Raw genomic sequence first — 20,148 nt, 5'->3', positions numbered from 1 at the left:
GATATGGCCCGTGCGCCTCCGCAGGGTCTGTCGTTCCATTCGCTCGACCTCGCTCATTTTAGCATGGCACAGCACGCATTGCCTGTTTCGTCAACATCAACGGCTTCACTTGCTGGTTTTGTCGGCTCATCCTAGCACCGTCATGCACCGAACAAAAAGAAAGGACGCCGCAACATTGTCACAAAAAACTCCTCCTGCTTCTTAAACTGACGAGCGGTGATCTCCGGTCCTTGCCACCTGGGCCGAGTGGTTTTTCCATGCCCAACTTTGGGAAGAAAAGAGGCCTCTGTGTACTCGCAACCTCGTCGGCTACGGGATCCGTCCGGTGGACACGAACGCCATGTCTCGTCCAACACGGCGAACGAGGATCGTCTGCATCAGCGACACACACAACACCACAGTCAAGCTGCCCAAGGGCGATGTTTTGATTCATGCCGGGGATCTAACCAACCAGGGCAGCTACTCAGAGGTAAGCCAGAGCCCCAACCATTTTAAAGTACCTGACGGAAACTAACACGCTTGCCAGCTCTCCAAGGCCATTCGGTGGCTAGAAAAGGTTGACTATGAAGCCAAGATTGTCATTGCAGGTATCAACTTAGCTGCGCCCATCGGGCAGCGGAAAGCTCAGACAGTATCGTGACACAGGGAACCACGATATCACGCTTGACGAGGCCTTCTATGCGAAGCATGCGTCCAGCTTCTACAACCAGATCCCCCAGGATCTGGCCAAGTGCCGCGCGCTGCTAGCCTCGAGCCGCAGCATCATCTACCTCGAGCACAGCAGCGTCACGGTGCGACTCAAGCGTCCCGACGGCCCCAGGACTGAGTTTACCGTCTTTGGGTCGCCATACAGCCCCCAGTACGGCACCTGGGCGTTTATGTACCCTCGCGCAGATGCTGAGGTTCCCGCCAATGGGGATGTCGGTGCAGACCCTTCGGGCCAGAGCGGCAGGGGCAGCGATGCTCTGAGCCCCAAGAAAACGGCGGCCGCCCTCTGGTCCGCAATCCCGCCCACCATCGATATCCTCGTCACCCACACGCCAGCGGCCACGCACTGCGACGGCGGTGCCGGCTGCTCCGAGCTAGCCAAAGCCCTCGCTGTGGTCCGGCCGCGGTTGCACGTGTGCGGGCACGTCCACCAGGCGCGAGGCGCCGAGCGCGTCATGTGGGATGTTGACGGCCTCCCGTCCGCCGAGAAGGATCCGCCCGCTGCCGCGGCTGCGGCCATCCTATCTCGTGAGCCGTGGCAAGACCCCAACCCGGACCCGGCGTCCGCAAAGATCAGTCTCGTGGATTTGACAGGTCGCAAGGGGAACCGGCCACTCTTGTTCCACGAGGGTCGAGCCGTGGCGGCGCCGCCCAGCGAGACACCCAGCGAGTCGCAAGCGGTGGCCGGCCGGGGCAGTGGACAGTCGGACAGTGCCGTCGGCCCTGTTCGTATAGGAGGTACTGCTGAACATCAAAGCGGGGAAGCGGCTCTTTCCACATCCACCGACTCTTGCAAGTCGGAGTTGAGGCAGCTGGACAGGACCGGCCGCCTCGAGACGTGCGTGGTCAACGCTGCCATTATGGCCACCAGCTGGCCTCATCTGGGTGGGAAGCGGCTAAACAAGCCCGTTGTCGTGGATATTGACTTGCCGGTGTGGGAGTGATGGTGCAAACCGGGCTGGTCGTCGCCTGGTTGGTTTATCAACGCAGACTCGCTTACGTCCTTCTTTTACATGCTGTTCCTACTTTTGGGAACCTTTGGGATATAAGTGCTAGATGGCCTCTCAGGACGATGGGTCGGGCCGTCTTGTCCCAGACTGTAGCGGCCCCCCTTCGGTGAACCAACGTTCGACATTGTTTGCTTTGTTGGCATGGTCAAGGTTCCCAGCAGGTATCCCCCATCCCGGTTCAACGAAGTTCGTCTTCTCCTGCCACCGCCATTTCCTCGTCGCAACGCGGCCTTCTGCTACCGGGATGGCACACATGGACTGCCACCTGTTTGAGACCTCGATATTTCTCAGAGACAGGAACTTTAATTAGAACCCAGAGTGCCCAAGCAAACACGAAGAGCGCCGGAGACACTGTCATGCGGGACCCCAAACCCGAGAGCTGAAGAGAGCGGGTCTGCAGTGCGAAGATTGAAAGTACAAACATTCTTTCCACGACTGAACGTTGTTCTCGAAGATTGTTCAACCATGTGCTCCCCTCACCGCCACGCACCTTTGCTATCCACCACCTGCTGCTGCACCAGTAATCTGCACGCGATGCTCAGCGCTCTGCTCATCGTGGATCCACCATGCAACGTAGGGCATAGTCTGCTTCTGGAGGTGGCACAAGCAGCATCGGGCGCGAGGGACTTCCAAGATATTTTTTGCCTTTCCGTGCAACACGTCTCAATGGACTCGACGTATCTCGCTCTGGTCTGCAGGCCGCAACAATAGGCACCGTTGTCTGGTGGTACGACAGAGCTGCCCAAGGGATGCGGGACTGCCCATCACCTTGGTGACGCTCGAAGCTGGAAAAACTCAGCCCGGCAGGGCACGACTCCTCCATTCTGTCATGTCATGCGGGCGACCGATGTTTTGCGCTTAATCCGCTTGATCCGCTAGTCAAGTCCCCCACACCTGCCATGGCCCAAGCCTTCGCTCGCTTGATCAGCGCCTGTATGCGAGACAGCCCGCGCCTCTTTGCCGCGGAGCATTGGCATATACTGTGGTAGTTCTGTAACGCCGTTGTCTCGTGATACCGATCTGGACCCCGGACCAGTATGCAATCCTGCCCCAAAACGGTTATGCCGTGTGAGGGAGGACTACTGAAGTAGGAAATAATTGCACGGGATAGGAGGAGCGCCGTGGCCGTGGGACGAAAGGAGCGGGGGGAAGGGCGCCTTTGGCGGGGTAACGACCCTCTCCTGAGCAATGCAGAACTCAGGAAGCGAGGAGGAACCCAACAGGCCATCGGAACAACCAGCTCATTATGGAAAAGTCTCAGGTCGTTGAGATGTGGAGGGAGAGAGGGGCGCGCGGGGGGGGGGGGGGGATCTCATGTAAACAACGATAGGTACCGTCCGGACTTAGTGTGCGGGGCTTTGGTGATCGACCTATCTCGCATGACGATGTGATCCGACGCGTGGGCATCGCGTGGGGATGGGATCGAATCCTCACGTGGTACGTATGGAGGTAAAGCACTCACAAGTTGCTTGAACAAGACACGTGCATCAGTAGCAAGGAGGCACTGGTGGTTATGTGACGAGACGCTGTGGCCACCATGGAAGCACGAGGTTGGTCGTGACCATGACAGCCACCACAAGCCAAGTTTGACTTGCACGTTCAGGTCTCACCTTGGAGTCTTGGCGAGAACACCCTCCACGGACCTCAGCAGCTGACCACCACGGAAGCGCCGGGGAGCGCTGCCACAATGTCAACCGTCGGGCTGAGCGGCCTAGCCGTTGCATCCGTCCGCGGGAATCACGCACAGCTGAGGATGACCCGCGGCCTATCCGTCCCGGTGTTCCATCGGTGGCGTTTTTTGACAGGAGCGTTTGGGGGCGGGCTGGTCCGCGAGCTGACTTGTGATGAACGGGGATGGGCAGCGCAGAGACAGGCCGGCAAAAGCAACAGATGACCCCCAAAATAGTTGGTCCGATCCGGGGTTTGGGTCCATCTGTCCGTTGCGCCCGTTCATCACTTTCCACCGTCGTGGGGTGCCAACTACATGCCCCGCTTCCCGATCCCTAGGTACCTAGGTAGGGCTGCCCTGGCCCGCGGGGAGGCCAGGAGAGACGGGGTAGCAACTTCCAGCGCTCCATGGAGCGTTCTTTCGGTTCAACATCACGATATGTTTCTGCTTCGCTCATGGCTCTCGACGGGATGCAGGATCCGGCGAATGATGCCCGCCCTGCCTTGAAGATGGAGTAGCCCCAGACGAGGACGGATGAGCGGGGCGAAAAGCGAGAGGGGGGTTTGATAGGTCCACGCGTCCGTCACATTTCAAACCCACCTCCCCAAGGTACCTAGGTACTGTGTACATTCCCTAGACCGTCCTAGCACAAGACGCACCTCTCACACATTGGACGAGCGGTTTTTGCGTCTCGGTCCGTCTGCAATAAACGCTTTTCGTTGGTTGTCGAGAGTTCAGGCGGTGGGGTATGGAAGGGAGCTGTCCCAAACCGGAAGTGAGGGGCTCCAATGAGAGGGACCAGGAGCCCGATGATGCAGTAGTTAGTGGCCGACTTCACCACCTAGGTATCCAACCATCCATCGAAGAAGGCTTGCGTGTACGACTCCTGCCCCAGTCTACATGCTCCTCTCATGTGCTAACGCTATCTGACCGGGCCGCGAATGGCCATGACCCCCGGCCAACCGCCCAATCACGGGTTCACGAGCGCGGGGATTGCATGCATGCATCCCACCTGGTCTGGGAAACGGGCATGTGGATTGGACGGAGGCACAGGCGAGTGCACGAGGTCGGACCCTATTGGAAGCATTAAGGAAAGGCCCCGTTCTCCTACGGCAGTTTTGTACCGTAGCAGTATGTATGTGGCAACGAACACGAATCACAACAAAACACTTCAGCCATGTGCCAAGCACATGGCTAACCCCACCTCGTGGTAGCCAACGTGGTAGGGGATCGAGATTGGTGGGATGCTGGGTTTGGAGAAAGCCGTTCAGGCCCGGACTGAGTGGGTTCTAAACAATCGACAACCAGCAATGCATCCAGGGGGCATGGAACCCAAAGTCGGGGTCACAGCACCGCCAACCCTCCCGCCCGACCAAGGGTAAGCGTTGGTGCGGCGTAGTCCCGTGGGCGTGGTGAGGTCAGCAGCACGAGTTCCGGGCAGCGTGATGTCGCGGGCGGCATCCGTTGTACCTGGTTTCGGCGGCGGGGAGATGGAGGGCGAGGGAATGGTGGTATGATGTCCCGAGGTCCTGAGTGGGCGGACGGAAGATGCCAGGGCGCTCTCCCACCTTTCGATCGCTCCTCCACGGGCGGCGCGTTCTTTTCCCCTCGGCCATCGGCCGGGTGTTATGATATGAAACGCGACTGACTGGCGACAAGCGGGCAGCGGAGCCGCTGTTTATTCCCAGAGCAGAATTGCCGGACGATGCATCCAGTGTTGTTTTGAGGAATTACCTAACAACCCCACGAAAAGACGAGACAGAAATCCCACTCGGCACGGTGGGACGGACGGCTGGGCCTCTGATGAGTGGCCTGCGGGCTGCAGACACATTTACTTAGTGCGTCCGACCTGGTAACCTCTGAGCATCGTGGCCCAGTGCAACACCCCGTAAAGGGAAGAGCCGAAGCCTATTGGATGGCTTTGTTCGCCTGCCCCCTTCGTGATGGTTGATCTCTGGGTTGTCAATCGTAAGCCCCGTCATCGGAAAGCCTCTACAGAGCAAACCCCACAGCCGCTCCCAATTCCGCGATGGTTCATCTTCTGCAGGTCATCCCCAGCCAGAGAGGGAGGTGGTGGGCGGATATGCTGTATCTGGAAAGCCTGGGGAACCGACGGGAGCGCCGAGCACCATCGGATGGGGGGCAGGTTGCCTCGCAGGTTTGCTGCGCTGCGAGTGTTTTCTGGCCGTGCCGTACTGGTAGCGACCCTGTCAGGATGCCTGGAAGAGACGCTCCTGATGTCTCCCAAGCGTGGGCGTCGCTTTGGGCCCTGCGACACCGATGCAGCGACGAGAGTGCGAATCATGAGCGAGGGACCCCTGGCCGGGAGCACCCGTGTGTGGTGCCAACTTCTCATGAGCTTTCGCCCTCGTGTCGACGTGGGACCTGATCTTGCATTATTCACGAGTCAAGTTTGGACGGAGCCTAGCGATCAGACCGGATCCAGGGAATATGGGATGAACCCCGTGATCGAGGCACCTGACACTGCCCAGCCGCTGTACGGTGTAAGTGCTTGCTGGGAGCGGTACGCCTCCTGAGGCTTTCGGCCAGCACACCAAAACAAACAGCCATGTGGAACGTGCCGGCGATGCCATAGCCATGGTGCAAAGGCCGAGCCGCTGACATGTCAGGGCTAACGCCGATTCCCATGCTTCCAGTGCCCTGACCCAGCGCCCTGGTGACCGCAACCACCACAGCTGGACCCGGAGCATGGGGCCATCATCCACGATCTAGTAGGGCATCCAGCTCGCTGGGACTCGGCGAACGCACCGCTTACATCTGATGGAGCATTGCCTGCTCCTTGATCAAGAAGCCACCATGGCATGGTTTGAGGAGCTATTTCGTTGCCGGGCGAGGCCGCAGCATCTGCACCTTCACCGCCGATTGTCTTCCCGAACCGAAGCGAGCGTGAAACACCTGCTGCCCCGTCAACCAATGTTGTTGTTCCGCCGACTTTCAGCGGATGTTGCCTTGGCCTCCCAGATCGGTCTCGACAAAAAAACAATCCTGAAGGATCGAGGCTACGGGAAGTTTTGGGAATGCCCGGCGATAGGTGAAAAGTTTCAGGCAATGGGTTCGAAGAAAAGGGGAGGGGGGGGGGTCAGGAACGCGCCCCGACCTCACAGCAAGCCGATATGCCGTGCCTGTTTTGCTCCCGAGGTCGGCAACGTTGCTGTAACGTTCAACGCTCCCACAGCCCACCAGCCACCGCCACTCTTCGGATCGGCGATTTTGCGGGATCCGAGGGTGGCACGGCTGAGGCGTCCCCGGCGTTGGCGATCCGAGACACAGAAGCAAACCAGACCACCCAAGGCCCCCGGATTCTTGCAACCAGACTCCACGTTGCCACGATGACGACCTTGGTGCGCGCTGGACCTCGGATGCGGCTTACCCATGTGTTGAAGGCCGCGCAAGAGGCCGCGCAGGAGGCCGTTTGCTTGCTGGCGCTGCTGGTGTGGGCAAAGGATTGGTCCGTGGCCATTTTGCCCGGCAGGCAATGGGCCAACTTTGGAGGTCCAATGTCTTGTTCGCCTATCCCAGCGCATCCCGGCGCGCAGAGGAGAGTGGAGGGTCTGGAGGGCCTGGTTTGTCATGGCCCGGCTTGCTTCAGCGCCCGTCTTGGGGCGCAGATGTGTCAAAAACACAGCTAGGGGAGATTCGGAGGCGACGAGCCCGGGCATTGTGGCTGCACTGGCTGGGGGCTAAACGCCCAAGCCCAGCACTATGCAGGCCGTATCCGCATGTCTGCGTCTGCTTGGATCATGAAGGATGGAAGCTGAGCACATCTCAGCGCTCAAAGACACGGTGGAAGCTGACAGAAGCACAGGGATGAGAAGGTACCACCGGACGCCCAGTGAGGAGGCGTGGTGAGGAGATGTCCGTCAGCCATTCGGAACGGGTGGAGAGAACCGCGGGAGGCCAATCAACGTCTTGCGAGCCGATCGTGACGGCCCACTTGCCCGCCCGCGAGTTCCCCACCCCCGGCTGCCCGCCCAGAACCCACAACCCACCGGAGCGCAGCGCTCGTCGCCCCTCTTGCGTCAACCAATCGCAATGACCCCTCCTCGATGGTAACTTTGTTCCCCTTCCCAGTATGGATTCCTCAGCACAGCGCCCCACCTCTTCGACGACGTCCCCCCCCCCCCCCGGCCCTGAGTGTTACCCCCTCACGAGGTCCGGCTGCTGCCCAAACAAGACTCGCATCCATCCCGCCTGTCCTGTGTCTCTGAGGTCCTTCTCCCCGTCCTCAGAGAAAACGGGTGATCGCTGGCCTGTTTTCCCACTCTTCACCACCTCACACCACCGACAATCACCCTTCAATCAATGATCCTTTGGCTGGCTTGTTTGGGCTGGGCCTGACCGTCTTTGCGAGCCGTTCTGCAAACGCGGCTGGTTTCTCACGTCGCTCGTCTTTTTCTTCTTCTTTTCCCTCCTCGAGTCTAAGGTGTCTTGGCCGAGGAACAACGGCCGTGCCGCCATTTCAAGGTTGCCACATCACGACGGCAACGACGGTTGCTTGGTGCTGGGGGGAGGTCGCCTGGAACTCCACACCAACGACGTGTTCACCCCATATACCGAGCATATCCCCTTCTTGATTTCCTTCTTCTCCCCCACACTCCCTCCCCGCTTGCTGTCATAGCAGCTCAACAGCCCCCAACCCAAACCACTGCACATTTCTATCATTGCATCCCCTCCCCCCCCTGTGCCGCCGGCCGCAAGTCGCCAGCGGGCCTTTCATTCCATTACCACACTCGCCTCGTTGCATAACGCCGCCGCCCACACCCTCCTTTGCTCGTCTGAGCCGAGCCACCGTCACGCCTCCGGCTCCCATCTAGGTAGCAGTCTCGACGGTAAACGTTGACCACTGCTGCCTTCCTGCCGGACGCCGCCTGGACGACGCCGACGCCGACAACGACGGTTATCTACCGCTCCTCCACCCTCGAAACCCCCCACCCTCATCGACACCCCACGATCGTTTCATCCTCAACACATCACCCCCCGGTGCTGGCACTCGACGGGAACCCGCATCCACCAATCACTCATCACACCAGACCACTATGACCAGCACTCTTCCTCCGGACCCATGGAAAGCGCTCGGTGTCGAGAGAACTGCAGACAAGGCTGAGATCCGCTCGGCCTACAAGAAACTCGTGCTCAAATGCCATCCCGACAAGATTCAAGATCCGGCTCTCAAGGCACTCAAGGCCAGCGAGTTCCAAAAGGTGCAGCAGGCTTATGAGTTACTCAATGACGATGTCGAAAGGACAAAGTACGAGCAGAAGCTGCGCCTGGCTGAGATGCAGCGCGCCAAGGCCCAGGAGGTAAAAACAACGCCCAACATCTCGGTTCCGCGCAGCTCCTCCAAGTATTCAACCGCCACGTATGATGTGCCCTCCCCGGAACGGCCCAAGCACAAGAGCTCGTCGTCCAGCGAGAAGTTGCACGCCTACTACGCGGCCACTCCGAAGCGTTCTCAAGAGGAGATCATCACCTCGATCCGCATCACTCCCGTGTACGAGGAGCCCGGGGAAAAGCCGGAGAAGCCTGAAAAGACGGCCCGCCGGACCGCCAGCTACGAGAAGTCGTCGCGGCGGGACGAGGAGAGGCGTGAGGAGCGCCGGCGCAGAAAGGAGGAGGAAGAGCTGGAGCGCGAGAAGGAGAAGGAGAGGGAACGTGAGAAGGAAAAGGAGCGCAAGGCGGAGAAGAAACGCCTGGAGAAGGAGCGGGAACGGGAGAGGGACAAAGACCGCCGCCGTGCTTCCGAGGACAAGCGTCGTCCCTACCTCGAAGAGTACCACGACAAGTTCGAAAAGGTGATCCAAGAGGACGAAAAGTATGTGACGGGCAAGTCCGAAAAGAAGAAGTCTCCGAGCAAGAAGCACGACGAGACGCGGGAGCGGGAACGCGACCGTGAACGCCGCGACCGCGACAAGTCGAGCTCGCACCGGGCCAAGTCTCCGCACGTCGGCACCGAGAAGCATGAGGAGATCTTCGAATCCGTCAAGGACTACATTGCGAAGTCCGGCAGCTCCCTTCCCACCACTTCGGTTCCCCTTTACTGGACACAGAGCCCCAAGGACCGGGACCCGCCTGCCGTGCCGACCCCGCCACCCGTGGACCTCGAGGACGACGTTCCCCGGCACGTATCATCACGCCACCGCCGCGCCTCCAACGAGGCGGCGCGGTCAAGAGAGAAACTCAAGGAGTACGATGGGGCCGACGCGTCGCCCAAGGCGCGTCCGATTCCCAACCTGTCCAGAGCGTATACCGCCGCCCCGACGATTCCCGAATCCCCCCCGCGCAGCAGCCGGACGCAGCCCGATGTGTATACCATTCCTTCCCTCTCCCGCAACCAGACCTGGGGTCCGGGCATGACGTCGGACTACGAATTCGACTTCGAGTTGGACGAGGAGCACGACAGGCGTCGCCACCGCGGCAGCCACAGCCACAGCCGCCGCCACCGCTCGCCCTCGGGCCACCGCTACAAGAGCTCGTCCAAGCTGGACCCGACGCTCTATCCGTATGGCGAGTCGCCCACGTCGAGACGCAGCTACACGGTGCCCACCGAAGGGCTCAACCCCTACTCTCGCTCGCCTACCTCCTACCGCGACGCGCACGGATTCCGCGTCAAGGTGTCCAAGGACTACACCGAGGGAGACGTCGTATATTCTCGCTACGAGGAGCCCTTGTATTACCATCCCGAGGGCTACGTCGGCGCAGCGTGAGGTGTCTCCTGGCGCCTCTCTGGTCACAGCCGCTTGCGAGCTTGTTTCCTTTCTTTTTCCTTATAATCGCTAATGGGCGAAAGACTCATGGGTTTCACCGAGGATGAAGCTATGATGATGATGATGTCACGTTGCTGCTGTTCCTCTCATTGTTCGCATTTTGGAGTTTGAGGTTCGGTGTTTTGGAGTTTGACGGAGGCTTCTGAGTTCCCTTTTGCTTTGGCAGCCGTCTCCCGCGACGGAAGCCATCATGTGGAAACCGGTCACGATCCAGTCGTGTCTTGACTCTTTCGAGGGAGAGCAAGTCGAGTCCTTCCACTGGAGGCTTTTGGGCATGGCATTGGGAGCGACAGGTCGGCTGGGACAGCATGGACAGGCGGGTCAGGCTGGCGGCTGCGTCGGTGGCATGAACGGGACAGGGTGGGACGGGGCATGGTAAGGTAACGGCCGGTTGGAAGAGGGGTCTCGCATGACCAAGGTCTTGGGCAGAGCTGGCTGGCAAGTCCTGGAAAGGCTGCTACTTGCCAGGCTCTTGCATGCACACCCACGGAGACGTGGATCGCTTTGGTCAGGTTTTGGTCCATCGGTTGGCATCGGAGGCGCGACAGTAGATTGGATGTTGGGTTGGTCATTGGACGAAGGTCATGACCGCAGAGAGGATCGGGAAAGGCAACGGAGTCAGAGGGGGAGTTCCGAAGGGAGCGCGAAAGGGAAACGGGCAACGAACTTTGGATGAGAGCATCTCATGATCGATCTCCTTGTTTTTTGGTCTCGTTTTTGTTGGCTACTTCATTCTGTTTCTGTTCCTCCATGGCTCGCTCCCCCACTTGTGTTTGCCTATGGCTTGGATCTCTCGTCGCCCTGCTTGGGTTGATCTACCTTAGCGATCGACTTGGCTTAGCATAGTTGGCCCTACTTTCTGGCAAATGAAGGTAGATCAACTTGGCTGGCAGTGAAGCAAACAGGACTCGCAAAGTGCCTAAAGATGCTTGGGCAGTGAGACAAGCGATCCATTTCCAAGCGGTGATGACGGGGAGGAGCCAACAACAACAACAATGCAACAACAACAATGTCCACAGGTCAAGCCGTGCACACTCATCTTGGTAGTCATTTACAAGGTTTTCAGTACACCCCTACAGTGGATCAGGTAACCCACCTGGATTCTTAATTCTGCGTCATCTTGTCCAAACAGCCCCTCTACATCGATCCCGCTTACGATTGACTTGGAGTGTGCGACTCTTGCGTGTTCCGTCGGAAAAACGAACGATAGTACGTATCCACAGAGACAGCCCGACGGCCGGGTGTCGAGCGACCAAGCAGACAGCTCAGGGGGGGATGAGGCCGTAATCGCCAACTCCGAGAAAACAGAGATACGAGATAGGTACCTAAGCTTGGGTACATGACGGCTCGAGACGGAATACGCCCTGATTCGGGGTTGGAAGAACCCTCCGGTACCCGCTACCGTAGGTAAGGTACCTAGATAAGGCAACGAGACGCCACCAAGCAGGTACCTGAACCTACCGGGCCTCCAGGTCGGTACCTGATGGTTGGTATCATGATGACAGGTAAATTTAGGTTGTAGGTAATAACTAACCAACAACTTGGCCGAGGTTCGAGTTTGAACCCAACTGAGAGGGGTGTTTAGAGAGTTCCAAGCAGCCATGCACATATGTCCGTTTTGTTCCCCCACCTATCCCCCTATCCATCCATCCATCCGCCTGTCCGTCCGTCCACCTGCCCCCATCCAGTCTGTGTCTGCCGTACAAAAACGCCCAGATAAAAAAAAAAAACCAAGGTAAAGTCTAAAACGGGTATCCCTATCTATTGAGCCACGGTCACGCAAAACGGAGGAATCTTGCAAATGGAGCTTCAAAAGGCCACTTCTATTGGCCAAACTGTATCTCAGAGGGTCGTATTCTTGGCTGTATCGTAGTCTTCGTGGTGGAGAGTCTTAATCCCCTGGATCCTTAGGGGTCCCTTCAGGGGGGCCCCTTTTGACCCTGTAATCGCTAAGACTACTGTGTTTATTTCCAGCTGCTACTGAAGGGTTGACGGCCCGTCAACGGTCCGTCACGCCTATATAGTCCCGACACTATCTCATCCCCCCTTTTTTTTTTTTTTTTTTTTTTTTGCTCCTCTCCCCTCCAAGCACTTCTGGTTCTCGCCCCATATTTACTGCGAAGAGAATGCATATGCACAACAAGAGAAGTACCGGCAGGCGCCTAGCCAGCTCGGTAAGGCACCTGTACGGTGGTGACTGCTTAAGGTAGCGACCTCGGATTTCCTTCATCCCGCGTTTGCCTTGCTCTGTGATCCGTGCCAGTCCCCACGCCTACATGAGTGATGCATGCATGCATGCATGCGTCCATCTGCAAAACAAGGCGCTCGAGCCCACGGGGCAAAAGCCGGGGAACATGCCTTCACGGTATCTCGGACGCCTTGCAGTAGTCTTGCTGCCCTGCCTTGCTTTGTCGCCCTGTGCCGCATCGCCTGACCTCGCCTCACGAAGCCACGTCAGACGGTCGCAAGCCCGCGCAAGGCTCGTGTGCATGAGGATATGCAGGGGTTTACGGCACTGCAAGCTAGGCATGCCGGCGTTTCCTCGAAGGTTCCCCCAGATACGTTGGTAAGAGGGTTCGCATTTTGTATGTTTTTTCGTTTCGACGTTTTCGTTTTTGGTTTCCTTTCTCGTGTTTCTTGTTTGTAAGGTTCCTGGTGGAGGTGGGATGGGGCGCAGCAGAACCATTCATGTGCCCGCATGCTGCTACTACTTTTGGTGGCTCGTCAATTAAACCAAGACGTACAATGAGCAGATCTATGAAATCAAAAAAAGAAAAAAAAAAAAAGGTCAGCCAAAGGAAGTCACGTTAGCAGAGAGTAGTGGCCTGTAGATCCTCACCAAGCTCAACCCCAGAATCATGCTGCACCAGAAGCAGACATTGTTTAGCGTCTTGCGCCCTCTGACCCAGCGGGTACGCTGCAGGACGACGATGGGCAGCTGGAGCATCTGGCACACGAAGCCATACCCGCGAATCTTCTTGGTGATGCAGGCCATGACGATCTCATGACCGATGGCGCTGATCAGAAACGTGATGACGGTGGCATTCGCCTTGCCAATGTAGGGCCGGCTGGCGCTGTAGACATGCCGCCGTAAAAAGCTGTACACGGGCACGTTCCACTCGCGCGAGAATTCCATCCAGTCGGTGCTGTTCCACCAGTCGCTGTAGAAGTGGCGATCCGCAAACCGCGTCAGCTCCGCGAAGGCGCCGAGCACGTACTCGAAGATGACGAGGAAGACGAGCAGCAGGGTCAGCATGAAGGGAAAGAGGAGCCACGAGACGGTCTCGGCGAGCACGAGCAGCACCTCGACGGCCGTGAGCGGGGCCGACTCGGCGCGGAGGGAAGGGTCCAGGCGCCGCGAAGCGTCGACGAGGGCGGGCAGGATGAACTCCTCCGAGATGAGAGTCAGCAGCGAGATGCAGCCAAAGACGGCGGCGATCTTGGAGAAGAGGTTGGGCCAGTTGATCTTGTCGCTGCGCGGGTATTCGATCTCGTAGCACAGGGTCGGGCAGAAGATGTAGTCAACGTAGTTGGCCCAGGTCAGGTTGGCCGGATATGTGATGTTGCCAATGGGGCTCGTCAGCTCGCGCGCGAGGACCTCGCGAAGCTGCGCAACGGTCTCGGCATCCTCCGTGGTCCCGTTCGCCTTCTGGCCGTTGGCGTCAGAGTGACCGGCGGTCATGGTTCCCATAGGGTTCCTGGTTGTCGGGTAGATGTAGGCAGGAGCGCGCGAGGCCGTCGAGGGGTCGTCGAGGGCCCGAAGGCGCTTCTCGGTCTCGCTGAGATGACCGTTGTAGAAGGCGTACGAGTGCATTTTCATGAGCAGGACCATAGTGTGGAGCACGAGAAAGACCTGGGAGGTCCAAGTCCACTCCAGCAGGAAGGGCACGGCGATCCATAGGGCCAGCCACAGGACCTGGTAGATGCTCATAATGGCCATGCCACCGCGAGCCCAGGTCAGGGCCGAGCCAGCCGGAGCGGCGCGGAAGATCCGATGCAAGGGGAGGGCCACGGCGGTGCTGGCGACCATGAAGAAGTCGGCGATGGCGAGGTGCCAAATCTTGACGGTGAAGAGGCTCCAGATCTCAACGCGCAGCGGGTATCCCGTGTCCTTGATGTTGCGAAGCATGGTGGTGATGCACATGATCGCCAGCCCGACCCAGAAGAGGTTGAAGAAGCCATGGAAGTCGCGGTAGTCGCTGTTGGGGTCGAAATGGGACACACGGCTTGCGAACTCGACGGTCGGGAAGAGGCGACGGCGTTGCTCGGCGCGGACTTGCTTGCGAGCTGTCGAGAGCGACTGGACAGAGGGCGGCGCATCATGGGGTATGGGCGTGGAGTGCCCGCTGACGGACGAAGCGAACCTCTGTGAGTCTCCCTGGCGCGAAAGCATCTCTGGGGTGAGATCTCTGCTCACCTGTTCGATTCGGAGCACAGAATGCCATTGCCGTTGCTCTTTGTTAGAGCGCTGAGGACGCCGTGGAGATCGTCGGCGCTGCTCGTCTGTGAGAGGTGGGGCCGGGCGGACATCCGGGGCCGGAGGACGCGGCCGGCGGCGTCGGTGTGATCGGCCGAGGTGGACGCCATGGCGACGCCAATGCGGGATTAGACAGGGCGTACTGATGCTCCCGGACACAAGAAAGGGAGTATAAGGAGGATGTGGCGTTCGATCAGGCCACTTCGGCCGAGGCACTTCGATGCATGCGATGGCGAGCGAGCTTGAACCGATGGCGACGTGTTTCTTGGGGAGGGTGTTTGCCTCGCTCCTGGTATCACGTATCACCGGGGAGATGCTGGATAGGTCGGTGGTAGAAGAGGACGGATGGGTGGCCTTGACACAGCTGGCCGTCGGATATCGGCAGCACGTAATGTTGGATGAACGAGGTTAAGCTTTGGTTCACTTTTGACTTGGAATTGGTTATCAATTGAAGTATGAAGGCGAAAGTCGCGTGACGCAACCCTGGCCAGCGGAATCCATGCTGACGCTCGCACCCACAAGAGTCTGGTGAGCGAGGGTTCGTAGTTCGACGATAACCATGGCTGGGGCTGACTGAAGAGAAGCGTGTTCGATGGGCCCTTCGCTGACCACCTTGTCAAACAAGCAAGAAACAAAAAAGTGTGGTTGAAGGTCGCCGTTGGGATCAGCCAAGCGCGATGCCGAGCTCAATCCGATCGCAGCCAAGAGGGTGTTCGTCCGAGACAGAACCTCCTACGTCACCGCCACGTGACCGTTCCTTGTCCGCGGCAAAAGATAAGCGGGGCCCAAACGCATCGGGAAGAACGCGAACGGCGTATAACTAGTAGTTACATAAGAAAGCGATTTGACCCTGGCCCGGCGTCTTCCCAAACGGGCAACTTTTCAATTTGATGGGACTTCTTTCGAGCCTTGTGGTGCGCCCGAACGGGTGCCGCTGGCTTCGCCTCATCGCGTGAAACGTTCCTGCGACTCATCATACGGTTGTCAATGCCTCCGTGCCGGCGGGCAACAGTGAAATAATTGTCCGATGGAGGCTTTGGCGACTGTATGACGTGCTGATGCTCGATTGAAGTCCGCTGCACGTCGGGTTGGCTGGCTGCGGGGCGATGTACATACGCAGTAGACGCATGTGCAGACTGCAGCGGGACGCGCCTTGTCTCAGGATTTCGGTGGGCAGCGCAGAGTCGCAAGTCTAACAGTGGTTTGTCCCGGATCTTGTTTCAGCCAGAGAGGCAAGCCCACAGAGGCGCCGAAGGCTGAACAGAATCGAACCCCAAAGATCGTGGAACTCGTTTCCTGCTTGTAAAGGTTGATAGCGACACACAAACGGCTGGAACTCGAGACCGCGCGGCCCTTGGTCTCGGGGAGTTCCCTGACCCGCAGCAACACAAGCACGGTTCAGCAAACATGGCACGACACGCACTCACAGGCAGACAGACAACCCAGAGTCGAAGAGCTCTCGCTGACAATCAAACCGCAACCCCAATGGAGACCGTATGGAGCCCCCCCCCTCAGGAGGTAGATAGGTATATAGATAGCTAGGTATCAAGACAGTCTGGCCTGCTCGAGAGTTTGGAGTTTTCCCCTCCGCCGATCCGCAGGACCGACGTTGATGTTCTGCCCTGGCCCCCGGCAGCCTCAGTCAGGCCAAGCAAGTACCTCCTCCTATGCTATCTTCCCGCACGCAGGATGCTCCGGCAGGTATGGCAGCGCTTCCTTTCCTTTCCCCCATCCACTCCACGCTGAATGCATCGCTGAATCCCGCTCACCAGGGCCGCACCGCCAAACACAGGACCGCCTCCAAAACTCCCCCAAGACGAGCACCTTTCGCATCACTCCTGCTTCCGCTCCTTCTTCTGCTTACCACGATGCGCCCTACGATCAGGAGATGCCTTGCCATCACCCCTCGTACCCTGATCCCCATCTTTTTTCTGACCACCGTCACGCCTGACCCTCACCTTCCTACTACTCTTGCCTCCTCCCCGGCTCGCCTCAGCATCGCGCGTTGTGCCATCACCCTATTCCTGGCCCTGTGCCGTCAGGGCAGCCAGCTCGGAAAGCACAGCCTGCTTGGTCTGGATCTTCTTGATCTGGGTATCCTCGAGCTTCTCGCCGCCGGATTGGCGCATCTCGAGCTCCTCAATGGCACGAATCTTCTTTTGCAGGGCGCGGATCTTCTTGGCGATGGGGTTGGGGCCACCAGCAGCATCACCACCCGCAGGAGCAGCAGCAGCAGCAGCCGGAGCCGCAGACGGAGCGGGCGCGGCACCCTTATTACCGGGAGCCGGCCGGCTGTGCGAGCGAGCGCGCGCCGCGTTGCTGTGGTTGCGGCCGCCAGGCTGCAGGTGGCGCGATTGGCTGCGGGCATGGTTGCTCTGGCCGCCGCGACGGTCAGGGCTGCGATCGTCGTTGCCAGAAGCCGCCTCCTGGGCGGGACCCTCGGCCCCCTGAGCGCCGTCGGCTCCGCCCTCCTTCTTCTTGTTCCTCTTCTTCTTCTTCTTGGCTGCGGCGCCGTCATCAACAGGCGTGGCGCCGGGAACGGTGCGGACTGCAGGCTCGGCGCCCGGAACCAGGTGACGCGGACGGCCGAAGCCGTTGGGACCAATCGACGGGGTGCCGTTGCTCACCGTGTGTGCAGCACCGCCCTCGTCCTCGCGCTTGAAGTGCAGCGGGGTGGAAGTCCCGCGAGCACCAGGAGGACGGTACGCGCCCACGGGCTTGGATGGCGTCTTGACGGTGCCGAGGTACTTCAGAGCGGAGGCGTGGGGAGTCGGCACGGGGTTGAGAGGGTCAATCGCCGGGACGCTGCCGGCCGGGACGGGTCGCCAGAGCACGTTATACAACTCGACCATGTCCTCGTTGTACATGATGCTGCCGCCAACGTGCCAGAGCTTGATGCCGTTGTCAACGCGCAGACGAGGCGAGGTGGTGGCGGTCATGATGTAGCGGCTGTCGGGGCTCCAGGCACACACGCTGGGGTTGCCGCTCTCAATGGTGCAGATCTTGCGGTAGTCCTTCTCGAGGTCGTACACGTCGATGGAGCCGGCCAAGTTTCCAAAGCCGGCGACCAAGACGAAACGGCCGGTGGGCGAGAAGATGATGGTGTTGCGCGGCCCGATGGGGAACGAGTGGATAGGGGCGCCGCGGTGGTTGAAGATGGTCGTCTTGGCGGGCATGTAGCCGTAGACGACGCCAAACTCGGTCGAGTTGGGAGACCAGGAGACGTCATGGATGGGCCCCTCCTTGTCCAGCGTGATCCTCGCGTCGACGGCGCCGTTGGAGCTGAGCAGGTACAAGGTCGTCTCGCCGTAGTAACTCTTGTTGGACTTGTCGACATCGGTCTGAGCGAGGACGATAAGGCTCGTGCCGAGGGCGTTCCACTTGAGCTGCACCTTGTCGCCCTTGAAGAAGGTCTTTTGCGAGACGGGGCTGGTGAACGACGGTACGTTGTAGACCTTGACGGAGGCAGGTTGGCCCTGAAGAGCGGGTCAGCTTGAGCCCAAAACGAGCCGTCCAACGTCAAGCACAAAAACAAGAGAAATAAGCTCACCTTGCGCTCCGGGACGAAGACGGCAACGTTTTGGTTGAGGCCCGGGGCGAGGGCGAAGTCGGAAACACCCTCAGCGCGCAGCTTGGTCCAGACGGTGGAGAGATCGTTGCTGTTGTAGAATTGCACCTCGTTGGTGACCATGCGGGCGCAATACTTCTCGTCGGCCGTGTACTGCAGGTTCCAGCCCGACTGCGACTTTTGGACAAACTTGCCCAGCGGCTGTTTCTCGGCGCCTTCGGGGAGATCCTCAAGGACGCGCCAGATCTTGAGGTTTTTGGTGGCATCGCCGTTCTCGTCCTTGGAGGGGCGCTCCCAGGTGCTCAGGAAGCTCCCGCGAGGAGAAAAGCCGAGCTCATACACTGGCGAGATGGGCAGGGTCGCCAGGACGTGGCCGGCGGAGGCGTCGGTGATGACGACGCGATCGTTGGCGGCGTAGGCAAAGTAGCGGCCGCAGGGTGAGTAGACACAGCACCGGAGATTCCCTTCGGGCCGGGCGAACCCAGGGACGGCCTCGTAGACGGGGTCGGCATCGAAGATGCCGATGGCCTTCTGGGTCCGGTAGGCAAACTGCAACGGACTCGCCATGACTAGTGAAAGTCACAGATGGTCGCAAGCAGAAGGTTGAAAGGGTTACTGTTGTTTCCTGGATCCTGGTGGTCTCGTGGGGAGGACACTCGGCCTCGACGACGGCGCGGTGCGATGGAGCCGAACGGCGGCGGACAAGGGGCGAGCGGAGAGTCGGGAAGTGCGGCAGGGTCGCACGTCGATGGAGGGGCGCGCTTGGTTGGACCAGCGGTCGGTATCAGAGGCTGCTGGATCGCAGAGGGCGAGCCACAGGGGGTTGAGTGTCGGGCTTGTCGCGTGACGCGAGTTCGGGGGCCACGAGGACGGCGCAGGGCGGCAGCGATGCGAAATGGCGGCGATGCCCGCAGGACGGAGGAATGGCCGCAGAAAGGAGGCGATGCGGTAGAAACCCCGATCGACAGGAAGAGGGAAACGTTGACAGTAAGAGAAGAGAAACGGCCCTTGGGTGTTGGCGACGGCGGTGCGTGCGTGTTGCCGGGCTGGAAGGGGGAGGGGGGCGGGCGGAAGGGGAAAGGAAGCGGAGGGTGAGAAGAAGGGAGCGAGGCGGGACGTGAGGACGGCGGATGGAGATCGGGCAGGCAGTTCCACAGTCTCGATGCCAGTTTTTTTAGCTTTCTGCATGCTGATTCGGGCTCTTCAGCGGGGCCCGAAGTCTGGGGCCACGGGGCTGGGCTGGCACTTGAGCCCCACCACCATCTGCCGTCCAGTTGGTTGCGCTTCAAAGCCCCCTGGATGCCAGATCTTGGCGCTGAGGCCTCTTCCAACGAGACATCCTCCGCCCCAGGCGAACTGCTGGCTTGCCGATTTTGCCCAACTTGAATCGCTCAGCACCCTTATGTTTTCTACCAAGCAAGGGATGGAGGTTCGGTAGGGAATCTCCCCCCATCTAAGCATTGCACTGGAAGGTTTTTGTTTCCCTCGCTGGTTGCCAATTCTTCCAAAGCGTGAATGAAAGCGATATATACCTGACCTGAGTGCATCGGAATCGTTGTGCATGGACGTCCTCGTTCAACCATGTCGCCACCTAACCCTTGACCTGCGCTTTGTCTCTTTGATCACCATACACACACAACAAAAAAAAACAGGGTGTCCTTGACGAGCCGGATCAGTGCCTGACAGGGGATATCTCCAGCGCAGCACCTCACCCCTATTGTATCCATCGTATTTGAAGGAATGCAGCAGAAATGAAACCGAACACGAGGGGCCTTCCATGGCAGCCCTGTCCTGTGACCTCAGCCTGGCAGCGAGGCAGAGACCGTGAACAATACTAGAAGTACTTATAACATGCCTGTCCCGTCAGAAACCTGAAACACTGGGCCAGGGCATGCATCCCGGAACAAGCCGCTGTGGGGACGATGAGACGT

The 20,148-nt window shown here is 59.2% G+C and overlaps 4 protein-coding genes across 4 annotated transcripts; 2 read left to right on the top strand and 2 right to left on the bottom strand.

Moving 5' to 3' along the window:
* Window positions 1-340: 340 nt before the first annotated feature.
* Window positions 341-1,652, top strand: VTJ83DRAFT_3341 (uncharacterized protein; the record flags this gene model as incomplete). Its single annotated transcript, XM_071009709.1, has 3 exons — window positions 341-469; window positions 527-587; window positions 646-1,652. The coding sequence occupies 3 exons, from the start codon at window positions 341-343 to the stop codon at window positions 1,650-1,652; spliced, it is 1,197 nt and encodes a 398-aa protein (XP_070867219.1).
* Window positions 1,653-7,710: 6,058 nt separating this feature from the next.
* Window positions 7,711-10,112, top strand: VTJ83DRAFT_3340 (uncharacterized protein; the record flags this gene model as incomplete). The annotated part of the gene is made up of 3 exons (XM_071009708.1): window positions 7,711-7,729; window positions 7,832-8,145; window positions 8,223-10,112. 3 exons carry the CDS (start codon window positions 7,711-7,713, stop codon window positions 10,110-10,112), a joined length of 2,223 nt encoding a protein of 740 aa, XP_070867218.1.
* Window positions 10,113-12,900: 2,788 nt separating this feature from the next.
* Window positions 12,901-14,759, bottom strand: VTJ83DRAFT_3339 (uncharacterized protein; the record flags this gene model as incomplete). The annotated part of the gene is made up of 3 exons (XM_071009706.1): window positions 12,901-12,927; window positions 13,012-14,518; window positions 14,590-14,759. The coding sequence occupies 3 exons, from the start codon at window positions 14,757-14,759 to the stop codon at window positions 12,901-12,903; spliced, it is 1,704 nt and encodes a 567-aa protein (XP_070867217.1).
* Window positions 14,760-16,667: 1,908 nt separating this feature from the next.
* VTJ83DRAFT_3338 (uncharacterized protein) lies at window positions 16,668-18,784 on the bottom strand (the record flags this gene model as incomplete). The annotated part of the gene is made up of 2 exons (XM_071009705.1): window positions 16,668-18,125; window positions 18,200-18,784. 2 exons carry the CDS (start codon window positions 18,782-18,784, stop codon window positions 16,668-16,670), a joined length of 2,043 nt encoding a protein of 680 aa, XP_070867216.1.
* Window positions 18,785-20,148: the final 1,364 nt, after the last annotated feature.

This window comes from Remersonia thermophila, chromosome 3 (assembly GCF_042764415.1).
Source record: "Remersonia thermophila strain ATCC 22073 chromosome 3, whole genome shotgun sequence".
In the NCBI taxonomy this organism is placed as follows: Eukaryota; Fungi; Ascomycota; class Sordariomycetes; order Sordariales; family Chaetomiaceae; genus Remersonia; species Remersonia thermophila.
Note: the sequence above shows the minus strand (reverse complement) of the source record. Positions and strands in the feature narration are given on the sequence as shown.